Source organism: Melitaea cinxia, chromosome 6 (assembly GCF_905220565.1).
Source record: "Melitaea cinxia chromosome 6, ilMelCinx1.1, whole genome shotgun sequence".
Taxonomy (NCBI): domain Eukaryota; kingdom Metazoa; phylum Arthropoda; class Insecta; order Lepidoptera; family Nymphalidae; genus Melitaea; species Melitaea cinxia.
Genome location: NC_059399.1, coordinates 3,551,817 through 3,570,548, shown reverse-complemented (window position 1 = coordinate 3,570,548; position 18,732 = coordinate 3,551,817). Strand labels below are relative to the sequence as shown.

General features: G+C 35.1%; 1 protein-coding gene across 1 annotated transcript; it reads left to right on the top strand.

The window, feature by feature from the left end:
* Window positions 1-3,615: 3,615 nt before the first annotated feature.
* On the top strand, window positions 3,616-18,044 carry LOC123654486 (catalase-like). Its single transcript, XM_045590386.1, has 3 exons — window positions 3,616-3,720; window positions 4,111-5,535; window positions 17,730-18,044. The coding sequence occupies exons 1-3, from the start codon at window positions 3,616-3,618 to the stop codon at window positions 18,042-18,044; spliced, it is 1,845 nt and encodes a 614-aa protein (XP_045446342.1).
* Window positions 18,045-18,732: the final 688 nt, after the last annotated feature.

The window sequence follows — 18,732 nt, the reverse complement described above, 5'->3', positions numbered from 1 at the left end:
CTTGAACCACAATACACCTGTTATGTAGAAGTGTTTTATCAACTCCCTCAAAGCCAAGCACCGTCTTTATAATGCTCTGAATATTGCGATCTTGCTGTCCGTAGGTGCGACACAGACACCGCAATTCTCACCCAAATTTTTATAGCGGCACAATAGATTCCATTGATCTGGAAATACGTATACAATTATTAATGTTGTATTGTTTTTTATTAATTTTACACATTAATTCAATGATTTAATAACTTAAGTTTATTATTAAAATTTCAAAAGAAGAGTATACAATGTGCGTCTTCGTATCAATAAAGAGTTACGTCTTCCACGCCATTTAGGAGAGGAAAAATACGAATAAATTACACTGAAATATGCATAACATTAGACGAATAGGTATACAAACGAAAAAAACCGACTCAATTACATCGACAAGTAATAAATAGGTAGTAAACTATATGAAAAGAAATACGAATATGAGCAGAAATATAGAATATAATTTTAATATATAATGTATTAAGTAATAAATAACAACTAAATGAAAACAAATGCTTCGATTTAAAATTATAAATTACTTAAATTAAATAAGTAAATGTATTTTTAGATGCCGAGACACATTGCTTTTTTTTATGTCACTAGGTCGGCAAACAAGCGTACGGCTCACCTGATGGTAAGCAATTACCATAGGTTATAGACGCCTGCAACACCAGGAGCACGCAAGCGCGTTGCCGACCCAATCCCCAATCCCCCCAGGAGCTCTGGTCACCTTACTCACCAACAGGAACACAATACTGCTTTAAAACAGTATTATTTTGTCGTGATCTTCTGTAAGGTCGAGGTACTACCCTAGTCGGGCTGCTCCATATTTTGAGCAGGAAATTCCTGCTGTGCCCTACCTCAGTTAAAATATGCTTTATAAATTGGATTAATTTATAACAAATTACACAAAATAATAAGCACTTAACTATTTTTCAGTAAGCATAAATAAAACTTAGCAGATGCGTCTATCGTCGCTGAAATTCAGGTGCAGCAAGTTAATCGAATGCATTCTTTTATACTCCCAACAGTTTCATCGTTATCGCAGAATATTTAAAACCGGATTAATATCTTTAACACAATTATAAATACAAAGATAGCGTTAATTATCCTTTTTTTTTGTAAAGCGGTTTAATGTTGTTAACATGTATAAAATATTTTATAAATTCATTAAAATAAATTTCCCTAACCCGTTAGCGCAGTTTGCAGAAACACAGCTGCTTAGGGTTATGAGTTTATAAGGATTTTTTTTCCATAAACTGGGAAATGTCTCAGAACAGAGAAACGAAAGATAAATGTTTAGGTGTTGCAAGTTCTTTTGCGGAATTGGATATTATTTGTAGAGGATGAATTCCATCTAGCCTTGTACCTTTGTGAGTGTTAACGTGTTACAATTCTATATACCGTAGGTCGAACTGCTTAAGTCACATATTAAATTATCAGAGCATAGTTAAAAAAATGATAACGGAATGGAAATAGTCATTAAAGTCCTCGCCAATCTCATCAACACTGGTCAGAATTTTTTTATTCTTTAAAAAAACAGGAGGTTTTGTCACATAGTGACTAAGTCACCTCTAACGTTCTTAACTAAATCAACAACGTCTCTTTAGATAAATTAGGACTAATTTATAAACGTTTCTAGCCTCTTCAGAAGTTGGTGAAGCCAAGATTCTGTTGAATACCCCCACATCATCTAAATTATAGTACCTGGGTGACCGAGCTGAGCTCGGTATTTTTAGTAAATCGTGAAGGATTAGTAGAAGAGAGAGTTAAAATGATTCGCCGTCGGTTTGGATGAAGTATTTTTTAGCCGACTTCAAAAAAGGAGGAGGTTACTCAATTCAATCGTATATATATATTAATGTATGTTCGAGGATAACTTCGTCGTTTATGAAAAGATTTAGATAATTCTTTTTTTGTTGGAAAGGAGTTATCCCTGGTGTAGTATTATGATAAGGAAACCAGGATCTGATGATAGGATCCCAGAGAAATCGAGGGAAACTCTCGAAAATCCGCATAACTTTTTACTGCGGGTACCAATTTTGATGATTTTTAACTTAATCGAAAGCCGATGTTTATCATGTCGTCACATTTCATCGAGATCTGATTACAACTTTTGGAGTATTCTTTGATAATGCGTATTTCTTGACTATTTTTTCGTATACCTACGTTGTACTTATTACTTGTCGATATAATTGAAGTCGGTTTTTTTTTCGTTTGCTTGCAAACACAATTATTAATAATGAATAAACGCACGATGTGTAACAAAGGCAAAGTATAAAATAAATATAAAAAATGACGCTAAATTAAAAATTGATACAAATTACACAATTACAAGTTTGACAGTAATTGATTCTCAAAAACTGATAGGCACTCCAACAAATCGTGTGTTTTGGAAATAATATTTAAATACGAAATACATATTTATAAAATATGAATAGTATGTTTTTTTACCGACAATAATAAAAAATATAAATAAATATAAAAAATCATATTAAAAAATAATTAAAAAATAATAATGGAATATGAATAATATTTTTCGATTTTACCGATATAATAATAAAAAATAAGAAGCCTATTTAAATAAAAAATAACGAGTGCAATTAGGAAAAAAAATTGATCAGGGACATGGGGATTAGAACCAATCTCGGTTGATCCCGACCGGCCGATTTCCCACCGAGCTATTACAACTTTATTGACAGTTGCGAAATTTACCTTCGTATTCTAAAAATTGCGGGACGTGGCGTCTGCGGCGGTTCCGGCTGGCTTTTACTCTAAAGTTAACGCGTGCGGGCCACGGGCAGTAATGAATAAATCAAAACTACTGGATCGATTTTAATCATTTGTTCAGTGAATGACATTAATTATATTTTATACCCGTGCGAAGCCGGAGCGGGTCGCTAGTATAATATATAATATAATATAATATAATATAATATAATATATAATAGATTACACCACCTTATCAAGGCAATATGTATCGGCATGTAAAAATTCACTTATTTCGTTTATAATATAATTCATCATTTTGAATCTAAGTAAAATTTTAGCTGTAATTATTACTTAATACATTATATAATTCAATATATATATATATATATATATATATATATATATATAATATTATTGTCTGTATTTCTGCTTATTTGTGTGTTTCGTTTTACATATTCTACTACCTTTTTACTATTCGATTATTGCATTAAATTATACCTATTTCAGAGTTATTTTCTTCGTATTTTTTTCTCTGCTAAATGGCTTGGAGAGACACCATTATTTGGATGATTTGAAGACGCACATTGTATACTCTTCTTTTGAAATTTTACTTTGTGTATCCATCATGAAATTGATATTAAAATAACAACATTAATAATTAATTAAATACTTCCAGATCAATGTAAACTATTGAGCGGTTATAAAAAAGTTTATGTTTACGTGTAAAGATTGATCAATTTTATTATAGTTGGGTAATAATTGCAGTGTCCGTGCCGTACGGAGAGCGAGGTCGCAATATTCAGAGCATTATAAAGACGGTGCACGGCTTTGAGGGAGTTGTTGAAACACTTCTACGTGACAGGTGTATTGTGGTTCAAGATGTTATTGTTAATGGTGTCTATGTCTCTGATGGCGCTTGCGGCAGCCTCGGACGTGAAAGATCCGGCTGCGCAACAGATCGTTATGTTTAAGGAAAGAAATCCAGTAAGTTATGTAACCGTTGAAGTTATTTCTCGTCGTAACAATAGTACTTATTGATCATATTGAACCAAGTCAGGTCGAATTTATATAAGTGATGAATTGCAATTTAGACTCAACTGTTTATATTGATACACTTTTAATTTACACTATAAGATATACGTATACATTAAAAATATATTAGTATTACGTCATTATATGCTCATTTTTAATTACCATTAAATACACTTTAAATACACTTAAGGTTGCCTGGAAGAAATCGCTATCGAGCGATAAGGCCGCCTCATTGTGCATTATACTTCTTTTTTCTTTACAATTCTGTATTAAATTACTTTATGTGGTGTACAATAAAGAATAAATAAATAAAAAATAAATAAATAAAACTTTTCTTTTTAGAGTCCTATCGGAATTATAACAACAAGCGCTGGAGCGCCTGTTGAAAAAAGCGATGCTTTGAATACGTTAAATTCGAGACTCATTTTTAATGAATATTTTATGGATACTATGACTCATCTTGTTCGTGAAAGAATTCCTGAACGATTAGTTCATGCAAAGGCAGGTGGAGCATTTGGTTATTTTGAAGTAACTCATGACATTACAAACATCTGCAAAGCTAAATTATTTAGTGAAATAGGCAAGAAAACACCAGTAGCGGCAAGATTTTCACCAGTAGTCGTAGAAAGAGGTGGTAGCGATACATCACGCGACGCTAGAGGTTTCTCTGTAAAGTTTTACACTGAAGATGGAAACTTCGATATTGTCGGGTTTAACACTCCTATGTATGTGTACAATGATCCTCGTCTATTCCCTACATTTGTTCGAGCGCAAAAGAAAAATCCAGCTACTAACCTTTTCCACGCTAACACACTGTGGGACTTTTTAACACTGCAACCTGAAAGCCTACACATGTTCTTATTAGTTTTCGGCGATCGCGGTATACCAGATGGCTATCGTCATATGCCTGGATTCGGGATTCATACTTACCAAGTTGAAAATGAGCAGGGAGACATACATTTTGTGAGATTTCATTTTACACCTGATGCTGGAATCAAAAATTTAAGAGCTGAAGAGGCTCTGAAAATTGGCGCAGAAGATCCCGACTATAATACCAGAGATTTGTATAGAGCTATCGCTAACGGAGACTTTCCAACGTGGTCAGTTGGTATTCAAGTGTTAACAATCGATGACATTAAAAATGCTGACTTCGATGCGTTTGATGTTACAAATACTATTCCTTTAGACGAATTTCCCTTGCATCCCGTGGGTAAATTTATTTTAAATAAAAACGCAGTAAATTACTTTGCAGAAATAGAACAGCTCGCTTTCAGCCCAGCTAATTTAGTCCGTGGTATTCTTGGAGCACCAGACAAGGTATTTGAGGCACGTCGTTTAGCTTACCGAGACGCCCAATATTACCGTTTGGGAGCCAATTTCAACAGAATACCTGTGAACTGTCCGTTTAGAACAGAAACTTTTACATATAACAGAGATGGTCGCCCTCCGGTAGGAGATAATGAAAAAGATATCCCAAACTACTTTCCCAATACATTCAATGGTCCTGTTCCTTATATTGATAAGGCGAGGTCAAATTTAATAGAAATTGTAGAACATGAACCGAACAATTTTAGACAAGCAACTGAGGTGTATGTGAATGAAATGACAACTGACGAACGAAGTAGGCTGGTGGAAAATGTATTGTACAGCTTAGCACCGGCTACTGCATTTTTACAAGAAAGAGCAGTAAAATTATTCTCAATTATTCATCCCGACTTAGGTTACCAAATAGAGCAGGGCCTAAAAAGGAATACTACGGAAAGCAACGTTTATAATAGTTATAACGCCTATCATTAGAAACTTCTCCAAAAGTTAATTTTTTATCTTATACATAAAATTCTCCGGTCACAATGTTATTTACCATACTCCTCCAAAACGGCTGGACCGATTTTTATGAAATTTTGTGTGTATAAAGGGTAGGTCTGAGAATCGGCCAGCATCTATTCTGCATACCCCTATATTATAAAGGAGTAAGGTAGTTGATACGAACGTAGCGTTTGCGGGGTCAGCTAGTAGTTTTATATGAATAAGATTTAAAAGTGGATATGTATCTTTTATTTTTTATAATTTACCGAAGAAGCTTGTGTTCAGTTCAATAGTTGTTTTTCTTCATAAAATTATTTTGGTGAAAAGTTAATTTTAGATTATACGGCGGCTTTTGGTGTTGAATTAGACGTTTATTTCTTCTTCAGTGAGTAATTGCTGTAAAGTATTTATACTATGTAAATTTTGTAATAAAAATAAAATAAAAACTTTTTTATTTATGATAAAACTATGCATAATTATTTACTTTATTGTCTATACTAATATTGTAAAGCTGAAGAGTTTGTTTGTTTTTTTTATACGCACTAATTTCAAAAACTACTATCTCTAAACTTTGTTTAAGTAAGAATATGAATTTCGCACATAAAATATTTTAAACTCCTAAAATTGAACTACTATCCTTTTCGACGCTAACACATTGTGGAACTTTTTAAGAAAATTATTTAACTTTTATATTTTTGAATTCAGTAAAAGTAATTCAGTCCAAATACGTTTATCACATACATTTCACTATTAGCAATTTAAAATTTAATCCCATTACATAAATTATCCAGCTAAAATTGTTTTTATTACAGTAGTGACGAAATAAGTAAAATAATAGAAAAAAAAAATTGCTGTTGCGTTGTGTTAACCTTGTCCTAAACCTAGAACTGTATAAAAATTAATGTTAAAAGTGAACAGTAACAAAATAATAGTTCAACCGTAGATAAATTAATTTTTGACGTTATGTTGACATGATCTTAGACTATTGCATTTATAAAATCCTAACATAAATTTCATACAGCACTTCATTAATAAAATATCGTATGTACTCGTATATATAGTATTTTTAATATCTACGATTTTATTTTTGTGTTACCCACACATTAGAGATTGTAAACATTTTTGAATATCATATCAAAAATTGACCGCTCCAGCGGTTTGATGATTTTTATATTCGGTTTAAACGAACATCATATCAAAAATTTCGATCTGGCAGGTACATCGTTCCATAGCTTAATTGGCTAGAGCGCCGACACGGTCAGTCGGAGACGTGGGTTCGAACCCCGCTGGAGCGGTCAATTTTTGATATGATATTCAAAAATGTTTATAGTTTTTTTTATTACATTTATTTATTTAATATTTTGATATAAAAGCGTTTCAAGTTTCAATAATAGAAAATTTAATTCAGTCTAGTCTAGTTGGGTTCACCACCCCTACTCGGCCCAGTATACCTTCGAGGTGTGTCCGAGATGGGCGGCTTTGCGTTGCGATCTGACGACAGTCCTCGGAGAGGAATTGTCACTGCCGAGCGTCATCACCGCGATGCTCGGCGACGACGAGTCTTGGAAGACAATGGTCTCCTTCTGCGAGACGGTAATGTCCCAGAAGGAGAATGACGAGTGTGTGAGAGAGGAGGCCACCAACGAGACCTCTCTCTGCAGGCGACGAACGGGGTTGCTACTTAATGCGCCTCCGGTAACGCCCCTGTGCCCGTGTCAGGCCGGGATGGGAACCCGGTCCTGTTAGACACGGCGTCGTCGGGATTGTTCAGAGGTGAGCCGGACAGTCCCCATGGAGGAGAAGTCTGGCCTTTTCACCGAGGCCAGCCTGTCGCTGGAGGGATCCTGTTGCCCGCAGATCCAGGACCCTCCAATTAAAGCGGCTGAAGGCTCCCGCAGGGGTTTGGTCAGTATTGTATTCCCAAGTGCTGAAGCCGACATATGGTCTAGGACTGCCCGTACCGAACCCTGTCCCAACTTTACATAAGATAATAGCCAAACACACTGCTATGAAGTAGTGTTGTGTTCCTGTGCTGAGTAAGGTGTGGCAACCTTGGGAGTATCGGGGATAGGGTTGACAACGCGCTGGCAATGCTCCTGGTGTTGCTGGCATCCAAAAGCTAGGTATCTGCGTACTATCAGGTAGACCGTTCGCTTGTTTGCCATCTTGTCTTTAAAAAAATGGCATTATTACGATGAACCAATCAGTATCTTAGTCTACAAAAATACCTCCGTTCTTATGTTTTAAGATGTGAAACTACTTTTAAAAAATAACAAAAAATACGGATGTCTACGCGGTTGGACAGATCGAAAGATGATAATAAGGCCTTTTAAGATCTATTAATTGCGCTCTAATTGTGCAATTAATCATAATTATTGGCACGAAATCTAATTACCTATCGACACAGATATATCAAGAGTGCCAAATGATTTTTATGTAACCACATAAAACACGTAATCATATAAATATTATATACACCTGAGGGTTTACTGAGACAATCTTCTGTATTAATAAATATGAATTGTTAAATTTGTTGCTAACCGTAAAACTCGAGAATGCGCTAATTTAGCTTTATTTTAAAAGTTTTCTAATTATTTTTAAAATATTCTTACAAAATGCTTCAAAAAACTTAATTAATTAATATAATATTTAAGACAAGTTGTACCCTGCGCGCGTTGCTATGCTTTTTTTTGGTCGTACCAGCTAAGAAACTTTTGTAGGATCATGCACTTTGGTGAAGAGCATGACACGATCAAATGCATAGTTTACGATTTTATACGAGTTTCACTACTCAAGAGCATAAATGAATTCGTCTTTGTCACATGAGTATAGAAAATTCGAAGGAGATTGGTTGGTGCACTCAAAAAAAAAATGCACCGATTATTTAAACTTCATGCTTTTGACGGTTCACAAGACAAAACCACGTATCGTATTATCGTGGCTAATATCTAATAATAGTTTGACGCCATTAAAATGAACTAAATGCATACATAACCTATGTTAATTTAGACTTCGTATTAGTAAAAGAGTAATTAATATAATTAAAGGGAAATACATGAAAAATTAAAAACTAAAGAATTTATACTGACATGTGTAATAACTAGTGTGACAATATTGCATACAATATTATAATATGTAGTAAGTAGGTGACATACTTGTGCAAAAAAATCTTTAAATATTTATCAGAATGCCTGCTGTATTAAAGCGGATTATTCGTTTTCGAGCATGTTTGCAATAGCGATTGTTAAGGCGCTATTCTTTCCGGCATTTTACTAAATTAGTTTATCATAACTAAATAACAATATCATTTACATTCTGATCGATGTACAAAAAAACAGTTTTATTCCAAGTCAAGTTAAAATCCTGGTCTTTTGTTTTCTGAAGCATCTTAACACAAATCATAATAAATTCAAACATTTAACTGAGGTCCTCGAGCTTACAGAAGATCACAGCAAAATAATACTGCTTTCAAGCAGTTTTGTGTTTCTGTGGAGAGGTAAGGTGACCAAAGCTCCTGGGAGGACTGAGGTTAGGGTCGTAAAATGCGTTTGTATTACTTCTTTTGTTGCAAACGTTTACAGGCTACGGTAATCGCTTATCATTAGGTGAGCCGTACGCTTGTTTGCGAAGAAAGAGGAGGTTCTCAATTCGACTGTATTTTTAACCGACTTCCAAAAAAGGGGGAGGTTCTCAATTCGACTGTATTTTTTTTTATGTATGTTACATCAGAACTTTTGACTGGGTAGACCGATTTCGACGAATTTTATTTTAATCGAAAGGTGGTGTGTGCCAATTGGTCCCATTTAAATTTATTTGAGATCTAACAGCTACTTTTCGAGCTATATCTGATAATGCGTTTTTACTTGACGCTTTTTTCGTCGACCCACGTTGTATTATACCGCATAACTTTCTACTGGATGTACCGATTTTGATAATTCTTTTTTTGTTGGAAAGGAGATATCCCTAGTTTGGTACCATGATAAGGAAACCAGGATCAGGATCCTAGAGAAATCGAGGGAAACTCTCGAAAATTCGCAATAACTTTTTACTGGGTGTATCGATTTTGATAATTTTTAATTTAATCGAAACCTGATGTTTATCATGTGGTCACATATAAATTTTATTGAGATCTGATAACTACTTTTCTCTAGTAATCTTTGATAACGCGTAGTTACTTGACTATTTTTTCGTCGACCTACGTTGTATTACTTGTCGATGTAATTGAAGTCGGTTTTTTTTTCGTTTGCGAGCAAACACAATTATTTATTATTATGTTACCTCAGAACTTTTAACTGGGTGGACCGATTTGAGTAATCTTTGATAACGCGTATTTAATTGAATATATTTCGTCTATACGCTGTATTACTTGTCGATGGAATTGAAGTCGGTTTTTTCCGCTTGCGAGCAAACACAATCAAATATTATAATTTATTACGTCACTTAACTTTATATCAAGTCTCAAAATAAAAAATATAAACAAATTTTTAAATGCCAGCAATCATTACCTAAAACAAAATAAACATATTTATGTGTCCTTTTTTACACAGGTTTTTTTATTTTCAATCTGTTGAATGCCTCCATTGTAAGTGAAGAGTACGGTTTAAAAAAAAAGGTGTTAAAGTCAACTAGGCAAGTGAAGGGGGCACTGTTCGTGAAGTATCACTTTCGTATACAAGTAAAAAGGAATATTGCGACAATTTCCCATCGGCTTCTAGTGTTACACATATCGAATCCAGCTTTCTAGTGAAAACAGAGCGTTTGAGGTAGGTTGTGCAACGTACCGGAAGAATAGGAGTACGGACAGGCGAAAAAATGATGACGTAAACTTATTTTTTAGGAACTTAAAATCTTTTGTTTCGTTATAATTTTTTTGATTTAGTCATATGAAATATTATTTTTGCATTTTCTTTTAGGTTTTAGAAAGCACTTTATCTTAGCTAAATGAGTATACGAGTAATATACATTACCTTCACATAAAATTTAATATTACAAATAGGTATTAGATTTCTATTACGTTTTTTTTTAAACTTAACGTTACTTGTCAATTTTTAATATAGCTGGGCAAGGCTCTTCTCCGTATAAAATGTAGCTAATTTCGTCATACTTGCTCCATATCGTATAAAAACTAATATCTGTGAGAGAGAACTTGCAACCATCATTAAGTTTAGCATTCGAAGACGAAATATGCATTAAAGATACACTTTTTATTCTGTCGCTACAGAATCTGTCTCGATATGAAGGGATCCGCAACAATTGTAACACATCGGTTAAGATTTATGTGAAACTAAGACGCCCTGCTATAAACACAGATGAGATCTCCTCTCATTGTTGTACATTCGAAACTAATTGCCTTTAATAACAATGAGTAATTAAAAACTCGCTGCCACACATGCTTCAAAACTTTTAAAAATAAAATATATTATTTCTTTGTAACGCTTAAAAGTAATTATAATATTACGCACGTGTACAGTTCAAATTGTGAAAATAACTATTATTTCTAGTGGAATAGTAAATCAAATTTACAGTAGATCACAGCTTTATAAGTCTTTCCAAGTAGTGTTGTAGTTTTTTTTTAAAGTCTTTATTTATCTTGCAATGTATGTATCTATGTATGTATGTTTGTTAGGGTGGCAACTCAATTTTGAAGCATATATCTCTAACTGATTGAGTTAAAATTTTGTTTATACGTTTAGTTTAGTTGGAGTTGAGACGCCGCGTTGGCGCAACGGTTACAGCCATGGATTGTATCTGTTGCGTTGGCGGTTGCGGGTTCGATCCCCGTACAAATATTTGTATTGGCCATACAGGTGTTTGCCGTGGTCTGGGTGTTTGTGCAGTCCTTGTGGATCTCCCCACCGTGCCTCGGAGAGCACGTTAAGCCGTCAGTCCCGGTTGTTATCATCTAAACCTGATAGCGATCGTTACTCATAGTGGAGAATATATCCGCCAACCCGCATTGGAGCAGCGTAGTGGATTACGCTCTGATCCTTCCCTACATGGGAAAAGAGGCCTATGACCAGTAGTGGGATATTACAGGCTGAAGCATGTTTAGTTTGGAGGACAATGCATGTTTAGCTATGTGACGTCATTATAAATCCAACATGGCGTCCATACCCAACATAACGGAGTACTTATATTTAGCGCACTTCTACAATATGGGTGTCAAATAAAAGGGCTTGCTGAGAATAGCTCGAAACATGAAGTGACCTTACTCTAAATTCAATATGGCGGACTAGTTATATTTAATGCACTCGTACAATATTGGTAGGTACCAAATAAAAGGGCTTGCTGAGAGTAACTCGATAAAATAAAGCGACATTACTCTAAATCCAATATGACTGATTTCTAAAGATGGCGGACTAAGTTTTTATGTTTTCCTACATTATCCCCCAAGGTCCTAAGTGAAAGAATTTGCTGGGAATACAAGACTGAGAAACTTAACCAGCGATAGCTAAAAATTAAAAAAATAAAATAAAAGCAAAGATATTTTAGGAAACAAGCTTTTATTTTAAATGCGCTTAAATTAATAAAAAATAATTTTCCTTTAAAACTTTTACTATTGAAATTTATGTCATCACACAATTTTTATAAACAAAGTCTTCTCGCGAGATTTAAGTACTCGTAATTACTTAGCTTGAAAATTAAAAAAATGAAATCAGTTTGATCAAGTTATTTAATTTTCTTGTTAATCTACGTAGGTAAATTTCGCGATGTTGATAGTAAAAATAGGAAATGTTGATTGGAAAAGTTTTCAAGGAAAAGTTTATTTTATTCTTTTTAGCACATTTTAAATAAAATCTTGTTTTTTAATAACTTTTTCAATTTAATTTATTTTATTTCTGTAAGAAAAGAAATATTCTTATTGCCAAAGTAGTGGAATTTTAATCCTATCCATAGTTTTTTTGGTAGTACGTACATCTATGCGTTCTGTCATAGGCGTGTTTGTTTTCCTCTTATGGTAAGCATGTTGAAATCGTTGATATTATCATAGCGTAATAAATTCTAACAGTGGGTCGCCATTTTACTATTTAACATGACGTAAAATAGCGATGGACAACCTGTACTAATAATTGTGTTTGCAAGCAAACGAAAAAAAAATCGACTTCAATTATATCGACAAGTACAACGTAGGTAGATGAAAAAATAGTCAAGTAAATACGCATTATCAAAGATTACTCCAAAAGTTGTTATCAGATCTCGATGAAATTTAAATGTGACCACATGATAAACACCGGCTTTCGATTAAATTAAAAATCATTAAAATCGGTACACCCAGTAAAAAGTTATGCAGATTTTCGAGAGTTTCCCTCGATTTCTCTGGTCTATAAAAAGTCCGCCGATCATTACTTTTGCCTTAATTCATGAAGTGGCAAATCAAAATGGACCAATGTAACTGCAGTGTGTTTATGAGAACCAGAAAATTTTGTAACTGGTCTATGAGTAAAAAAAGTTTGTAAACCTCTGTTGTACATTATTGTTTTATTTAAAATAGAGGTGTAGAGGTATAGAGGATGGTGTTAAAAAGAGGATATATTCTAATTAGCCGGTATCAATTTATATTACACACATGCTGTATTATTTTTCTACAAGAAAAGAAAGAAAGAAAAAAAATTTCTTTGCTTATCCAGAGACAACTGAGATGGTGTGGGCATGTCCTTCGCATGGATGACCGCCGTCTACCCAAAGCGGTCTTTTACTCGGAGATGGCAGAGGGTAAACGAAGGCACGGCGGTCAACATCTACGGTATAAGGATGTGCTCAAAAGAAACTTGAATACTTGTGCTATTGATCTCGAAAGCTGGGAGGAGCTTGCATTAAATAGGTCATCTTGGCGATCTACTATCAATCATAAAATTAAATTATTTGAAGAAAATCGACTTTTAGCGCTTGATTCAAAACGCCATGTTAATAAACAGAGACCTAAACTTACTTACACATACAACTTTGTGGGTCAGCTTTACTGCCGCACTTGCTCTAGGACATTTAAAACTAAGTGTGGATTAGCGAGCCATATTAAGGCCCATCAGAGAATTTAGTCATGACTTCCTGGGTCGCCGTCATCGAAATCGATGAGGAGGACTACTACTATTACTATATACATTATTTTTCTACTTTTAGCTAAATAATACAAAAAGGTTTCAATGGTGCCAAAAGAGCCAAGATGATTTATATACACACAAATAAATTATATTATCAATAATCTCTAGTCACCAGTGGAGGAAATGTGATTTAGTAGGTATCTCTTTTAATTTTTTTTAGCACTGCTACTTCAAGGTTTAAGTGTGACTGCAAAACAAAGATAAAGTATAATTTGAAATTAGTAACGAATATTTTTGGCACGAACTTGTGGAGCTATGTCCAGCAGTGGATTGCGATAGGCTGAGGTGTGAATGGATATACGTGCCGTTTAGTCGTTTCAGCTTTTTCGGCAGCGGCTCCCGCTCTTAAGGCTGTTTCCCTGACATGAGATGGAGCAAGTGTCACATCGCAGGTTGCGTCCCACAAAAGCTCTCGTCTTCTTTCCCAGTGAACCAACGTCAGTCCAACAGGTCTCTTGCCATCATCACGACTAATTCCAGTAGGCTCGATAAGAGCAGGACATTAATGGTGGCAAGAGCTCTTTTTATGGTATCATTTAGGGAATCGTGGTGGAAAAACCTTCCTGAATTCTTTTTTCTGGAGATTCCGTGAAGTTCGGAAGAATCAATTTCCTTACTGCACGGATATCTGTGTTCAAAGCACAAGATATTTGTCAAATATTTTATATCCGTGGAATCCATAGCTTATTGTTTTCATTCCGCTATACAAATCGAGTCGATCTACTCATCTCATAAATGACGTCGCGGACAGTATAAAATACCTGACATACCTCGCTCCATCGTTTTCCCGTCAAACTGAATTTATTGCAGTATGTTTTATTACTTGTCAACAATAAATTAAAAAGTGTCTGCTCTAACTTTTTTTACAGTTTCATTTATTTGCCTCTACTGCACGTAGTCCTTTTTTAAATTATTAGCAATTTTGTAGACGAATAAAATTAATACTAAAAGTAAATCCCTGTTCTTTCTAACGACTTTTGCTTGCAACTAGCATACTATTTCTTATGATTAATGTCAATTTGATGAGTTGTGATTTCTTAATGACTGTTTATTACAGCCACAGGGTATTCATGGGCGTTGTGATTAAACGAATACGTAAATCTTTAGTAATTAGCGAGAGTAAAGTCTTTGTCATAACGAGATTACACACAGAGATTGACTCTTTAAGAGATGAAATATGGGACGCATAAAATAAAGCTTTTTACGCTTCAAGGCGTAAATAGTTTATTATAAGATATTTATTATTAGTATTAGACAAGTTTATTTATGTTAGCGACGTGATTATTAGTACGCTTTCTTATGTCTTAATGACTGGTACGAACAGAGTAGTTAATAAGCGCTAAGTTTTAGACCTTCGTCAAATCAAAGGTGGACTCTGTAATGAGTTAGAGCGCCGAAATGTTACGCACATACTCGTAGTGCAGAGGTTTCTTTTGTTTTACGATTAAAGTTTTAATAATAAGACTGTTGGAACAATAAAATAAATTACAATATTTTTATTTTTATTTTGGTTTAATAAAAATCATTAGCCCATTTACATACACATTATACCTTGCTCGCAACTAAAGATAACGTTAACGTTGTTAGATTATGGTTCTGTTTTACCAGTTATGTATAAGATTTATCCTGCATATTAGCTACGAATAATAAAATAAAATAATATATAAATAATTTTTATTTTAGATATCAAATGACCCATAAAAAACGAAAAACAATTCTTCGTACAATGGATAAAAACAACAAAACACATACACCTAAAAAAATTTAAATATCACAACAGTTTTAGAGTTACAGTTATATTTAACAATCAAAATAATAATAATAATAATAAATAATCTATAATATAAAAATGAGTCGCTGAATGTGTTGCTAAGCGCAAAATTCGAGAACGGTTGGACCGATTTCGCTAATTCTTTTTTTAAAATATTCCTTGAAGTACGAGGATGGTTCTTACGGAGAGAAAAATTCTAAAAAAAGAAAAAAAAAATAAATTTCCTGAAAAAGTCTAAAAACAACACTTTTCTATACTCCCATACAAAAGATTTGTGATAATACTTAAAAGTCAATTTGAACTTTAATACCATACGATAAAGTTTTTATTATGAATATTTCTGAATATCAATTTTACCCTGAACATTTTTAACGCTATCCCATCTAATATAAAAGTATAGCGCATAGCACATAGCACATTTAAGTTTACTGTAGTACGCAGGAAAATTTTGTGGGAATTTAGTTCTAGATACAGGCCACCCTATTGTGTTTTAAAGTTTATTTGTGACGTTTTTTTTATCGATCACTTTACATAAACGAAATTTAAATTTACTGTCTTTTAAAAAGATGCTCGGTAATTTTTTTTTCGTAAATCTGTACCTACTAATTCTTAGCAAAAATACTCAATATATTATCAGGTTTTGAAATAATTTTATCCATATGGTATAGTTAAATATTTGAACATAATTAAAATGAATGAACATAATTAAAATGAATTTTACTTTCATCTATGGCTTATTAATATTGTTCATTCGTTTGCTCTTGTGTCACTTTACTATACTTACAAGATTACTCTATTGTCTGTGGTCGGGAGTACGCCATATTTGTTTACTAAATAACTGTTCCAAAAAAATAGAATATAAGTTAAATTTCTGATCAAAATTTTAATCAAATGCACTTTAAACATTTTTGAATATCATATCAAAAATTCCACGGTTCGCTTAAACCGTAATTTAAAATTATCATATCGAAAATTTCGCTCGAGCGGGTGTATCGTTCCATAGCTTAATTGGCTAGAGCGCCGACACGGTACGTCGGAGACGCGGGTTCGAACCCCGCTGGAGCGGTCAATTTTTGATATGATATTCAAAAATGTTTAGAATTCCTAATGTGGGTAACACAAAAAATAAAAATCTTAGATATTAAAAATAGCACGGTGTCGTCTCCTGTCAAAGATTTTCATTGTAATATGAAACTTTGAATAGTTACGGGTTTCTGTAAAGAGCTCACTATAGACGGCGCCACGGTTCGCTTAAACCGTAATTTAAAATTATCATATCGAAAATTTCGTTCGAGCGGGTGTATCGTTCCATAGCTTAATTGGCTAGAGCGCCGACACGGTACGTCGGAGACGCGGGTTCGAACCCCGCTGGAGCGGTCAATTTTTGATATGATATTCAAAAATGTTTAGAATTCCTAATGTGGGTAACACAAAAAATAAAAATCTTAGATATTAAAAATGCACTTTACATCAGATAGTCAAATGGATTAAATACTCATATAAACTTGAATCGATTTATCGTTTATTTATTTATTATTTTTTATATATTATTTAATAAAATTGCTCCTAATTCAAAAATACTTCAAAGAAGTACACTTTGTCTTCTAGGTGCACCACTTTTATACAGCCAATTTTGGATAATAAAATTAAAATATTCTCTAAATTCTCATATTGCCTACACTATATTAAAATATTGTCTATTTGTCCCAAAATTAATGTATATTTTACGCGCAAGCCCAATTTGGAAATTTCCTGGAATGACCGAAAAACTTGATGCCACTTTAAAAATTCATTAGAAAAAATTCTAAATTTATCTTTTGATGAAAATTCATGGACCCAAGCTACTTTACCAATTAGAGATGGTGGCATCGGCCTGTCGTTCTAGTGTCACTCTTCCTGCGTTTCTTGCTTCTGTGCATAGTATCAAGGGTTTATGCTCTGACATCTTAAAATCTAATTCAGTCCAAATTACAGATGCTACAGATGCAATAGAAAACTGGAAGTTAATGTGTCCTAATGGCGATAGCCCGAAGAACGTTACAAAACAAAAACTTTGGGATATACCAATAGTTCACAATACTCATATAAATTTGACGCAAAATCTTACAAGTGACAAAAAGCGTGCCAGGCTTCTAGCTGTGTCAAATAAAGAGTCAGGTCACTGGTTACACGCAATGCCGTCGTGCCGTTTTGGGGTGTGGGCAGGGTGCGAGTGGGCTTAAGTGTGCGGCGTTAAGTCGGCTCGCCTCTGTCAAGTCTGCCATACGCGTCCACGTCGCCCTCAGCTCGCCGACGTACTATTCGCCGAGCACCTGCCAACGGGGCGTGAAGACCAAGTGGAGGGCACAGATGACAGCGTAGGGCAGGTGAAGGAAGAAGGGTCAGGAGCAATCCCGGCCATTCCTGAGCCGCCCCCTACGAGGCAGTCGAGCCCCATACTCCAGACCGAAGAATCGGTGGTCGTGGTAGAGCCGCTTCGGGAGTCGGAGCAAGGGGCTTGCTTAACTGGCCTGGGCAACCTGGCCATAGGGGGGACAGGGACGGAGGAGGCGGGGGAGAGGCTATCTGAAGATGGCTCACCCGACTCACTCGTCCTGTAAGGTCCTCCAAGCTAACCTCCACCATAGCATGACCGCGACGGCTCAGATGCGGAAATGGTTGGAGGTTAACACGACAGCCATTGCGCTGATCCAAGAGCCGTGGGTCAGAAATGGCATGGTATGCGGACTCCGGAATGCTGGAGGTAAGCTCATTGCACATACGGGCCCGGAAAACACCAGGGCCTGTATTTACATCACTAAGGATATACAGGCGCAAATTTTGACGAGCTTTTGTTCTAGAGATCTCTGCGCCATTAAGCTGCACAGAACGCAAGACCACAGCCTGCCGGAGATGGTGATCGCGTCGGTCTACATGCCAGAGGCTGACGCGCCACCGCCGCACGACATGGCACGGCTGACAACATACTGCGAAGAGTCCGGACTGCAACTGATTGTAGGCACTGACTCCAATGCACATCACATCCTCTGGGGAATGAAAACAACAAACGAAAGAGGTAAGCTCTTAGTTGAATATCTGATGACGACTAATCTACAGATCATGAACGTGGGCTCTGAACCCACATTCGTGAACAGACGTAGTAGGACAATCATCGACCTAACACTAGCCACAGAAGCGGCCTCTGTAAACATCTCCAACTGGCACGTATCCGACGAGGCATCGTGCTCAGATCACAGATGGATACGCTTCGACGTGCAGGTAAACACAGTCCCAGCAGTCCCTAGGCGT

Coding starts and splice junctions, on each gene's coding strand:
- LOC123654486 (XM_045590386.1), top strand. CDS start 3,616: ATGTTATTGTTAATGGTGTCTATGTCTCTGATGGCGCTTGCGGCAGCC. Junction 3,721..4,110: donor TGTTTAAGGAAAGAAATCCA/GTAAGTTATGTA, acceptor TTTTCTTTTTAG/AGTCCTATCGGAATTATAAC. Junction 5,536..17,729: donor GGAATACTACGGAAAGCAAC/GTTTATAATAGT, acceptor CGTCGCCCTCAG/CTCGCCGACGTACTATTCGC.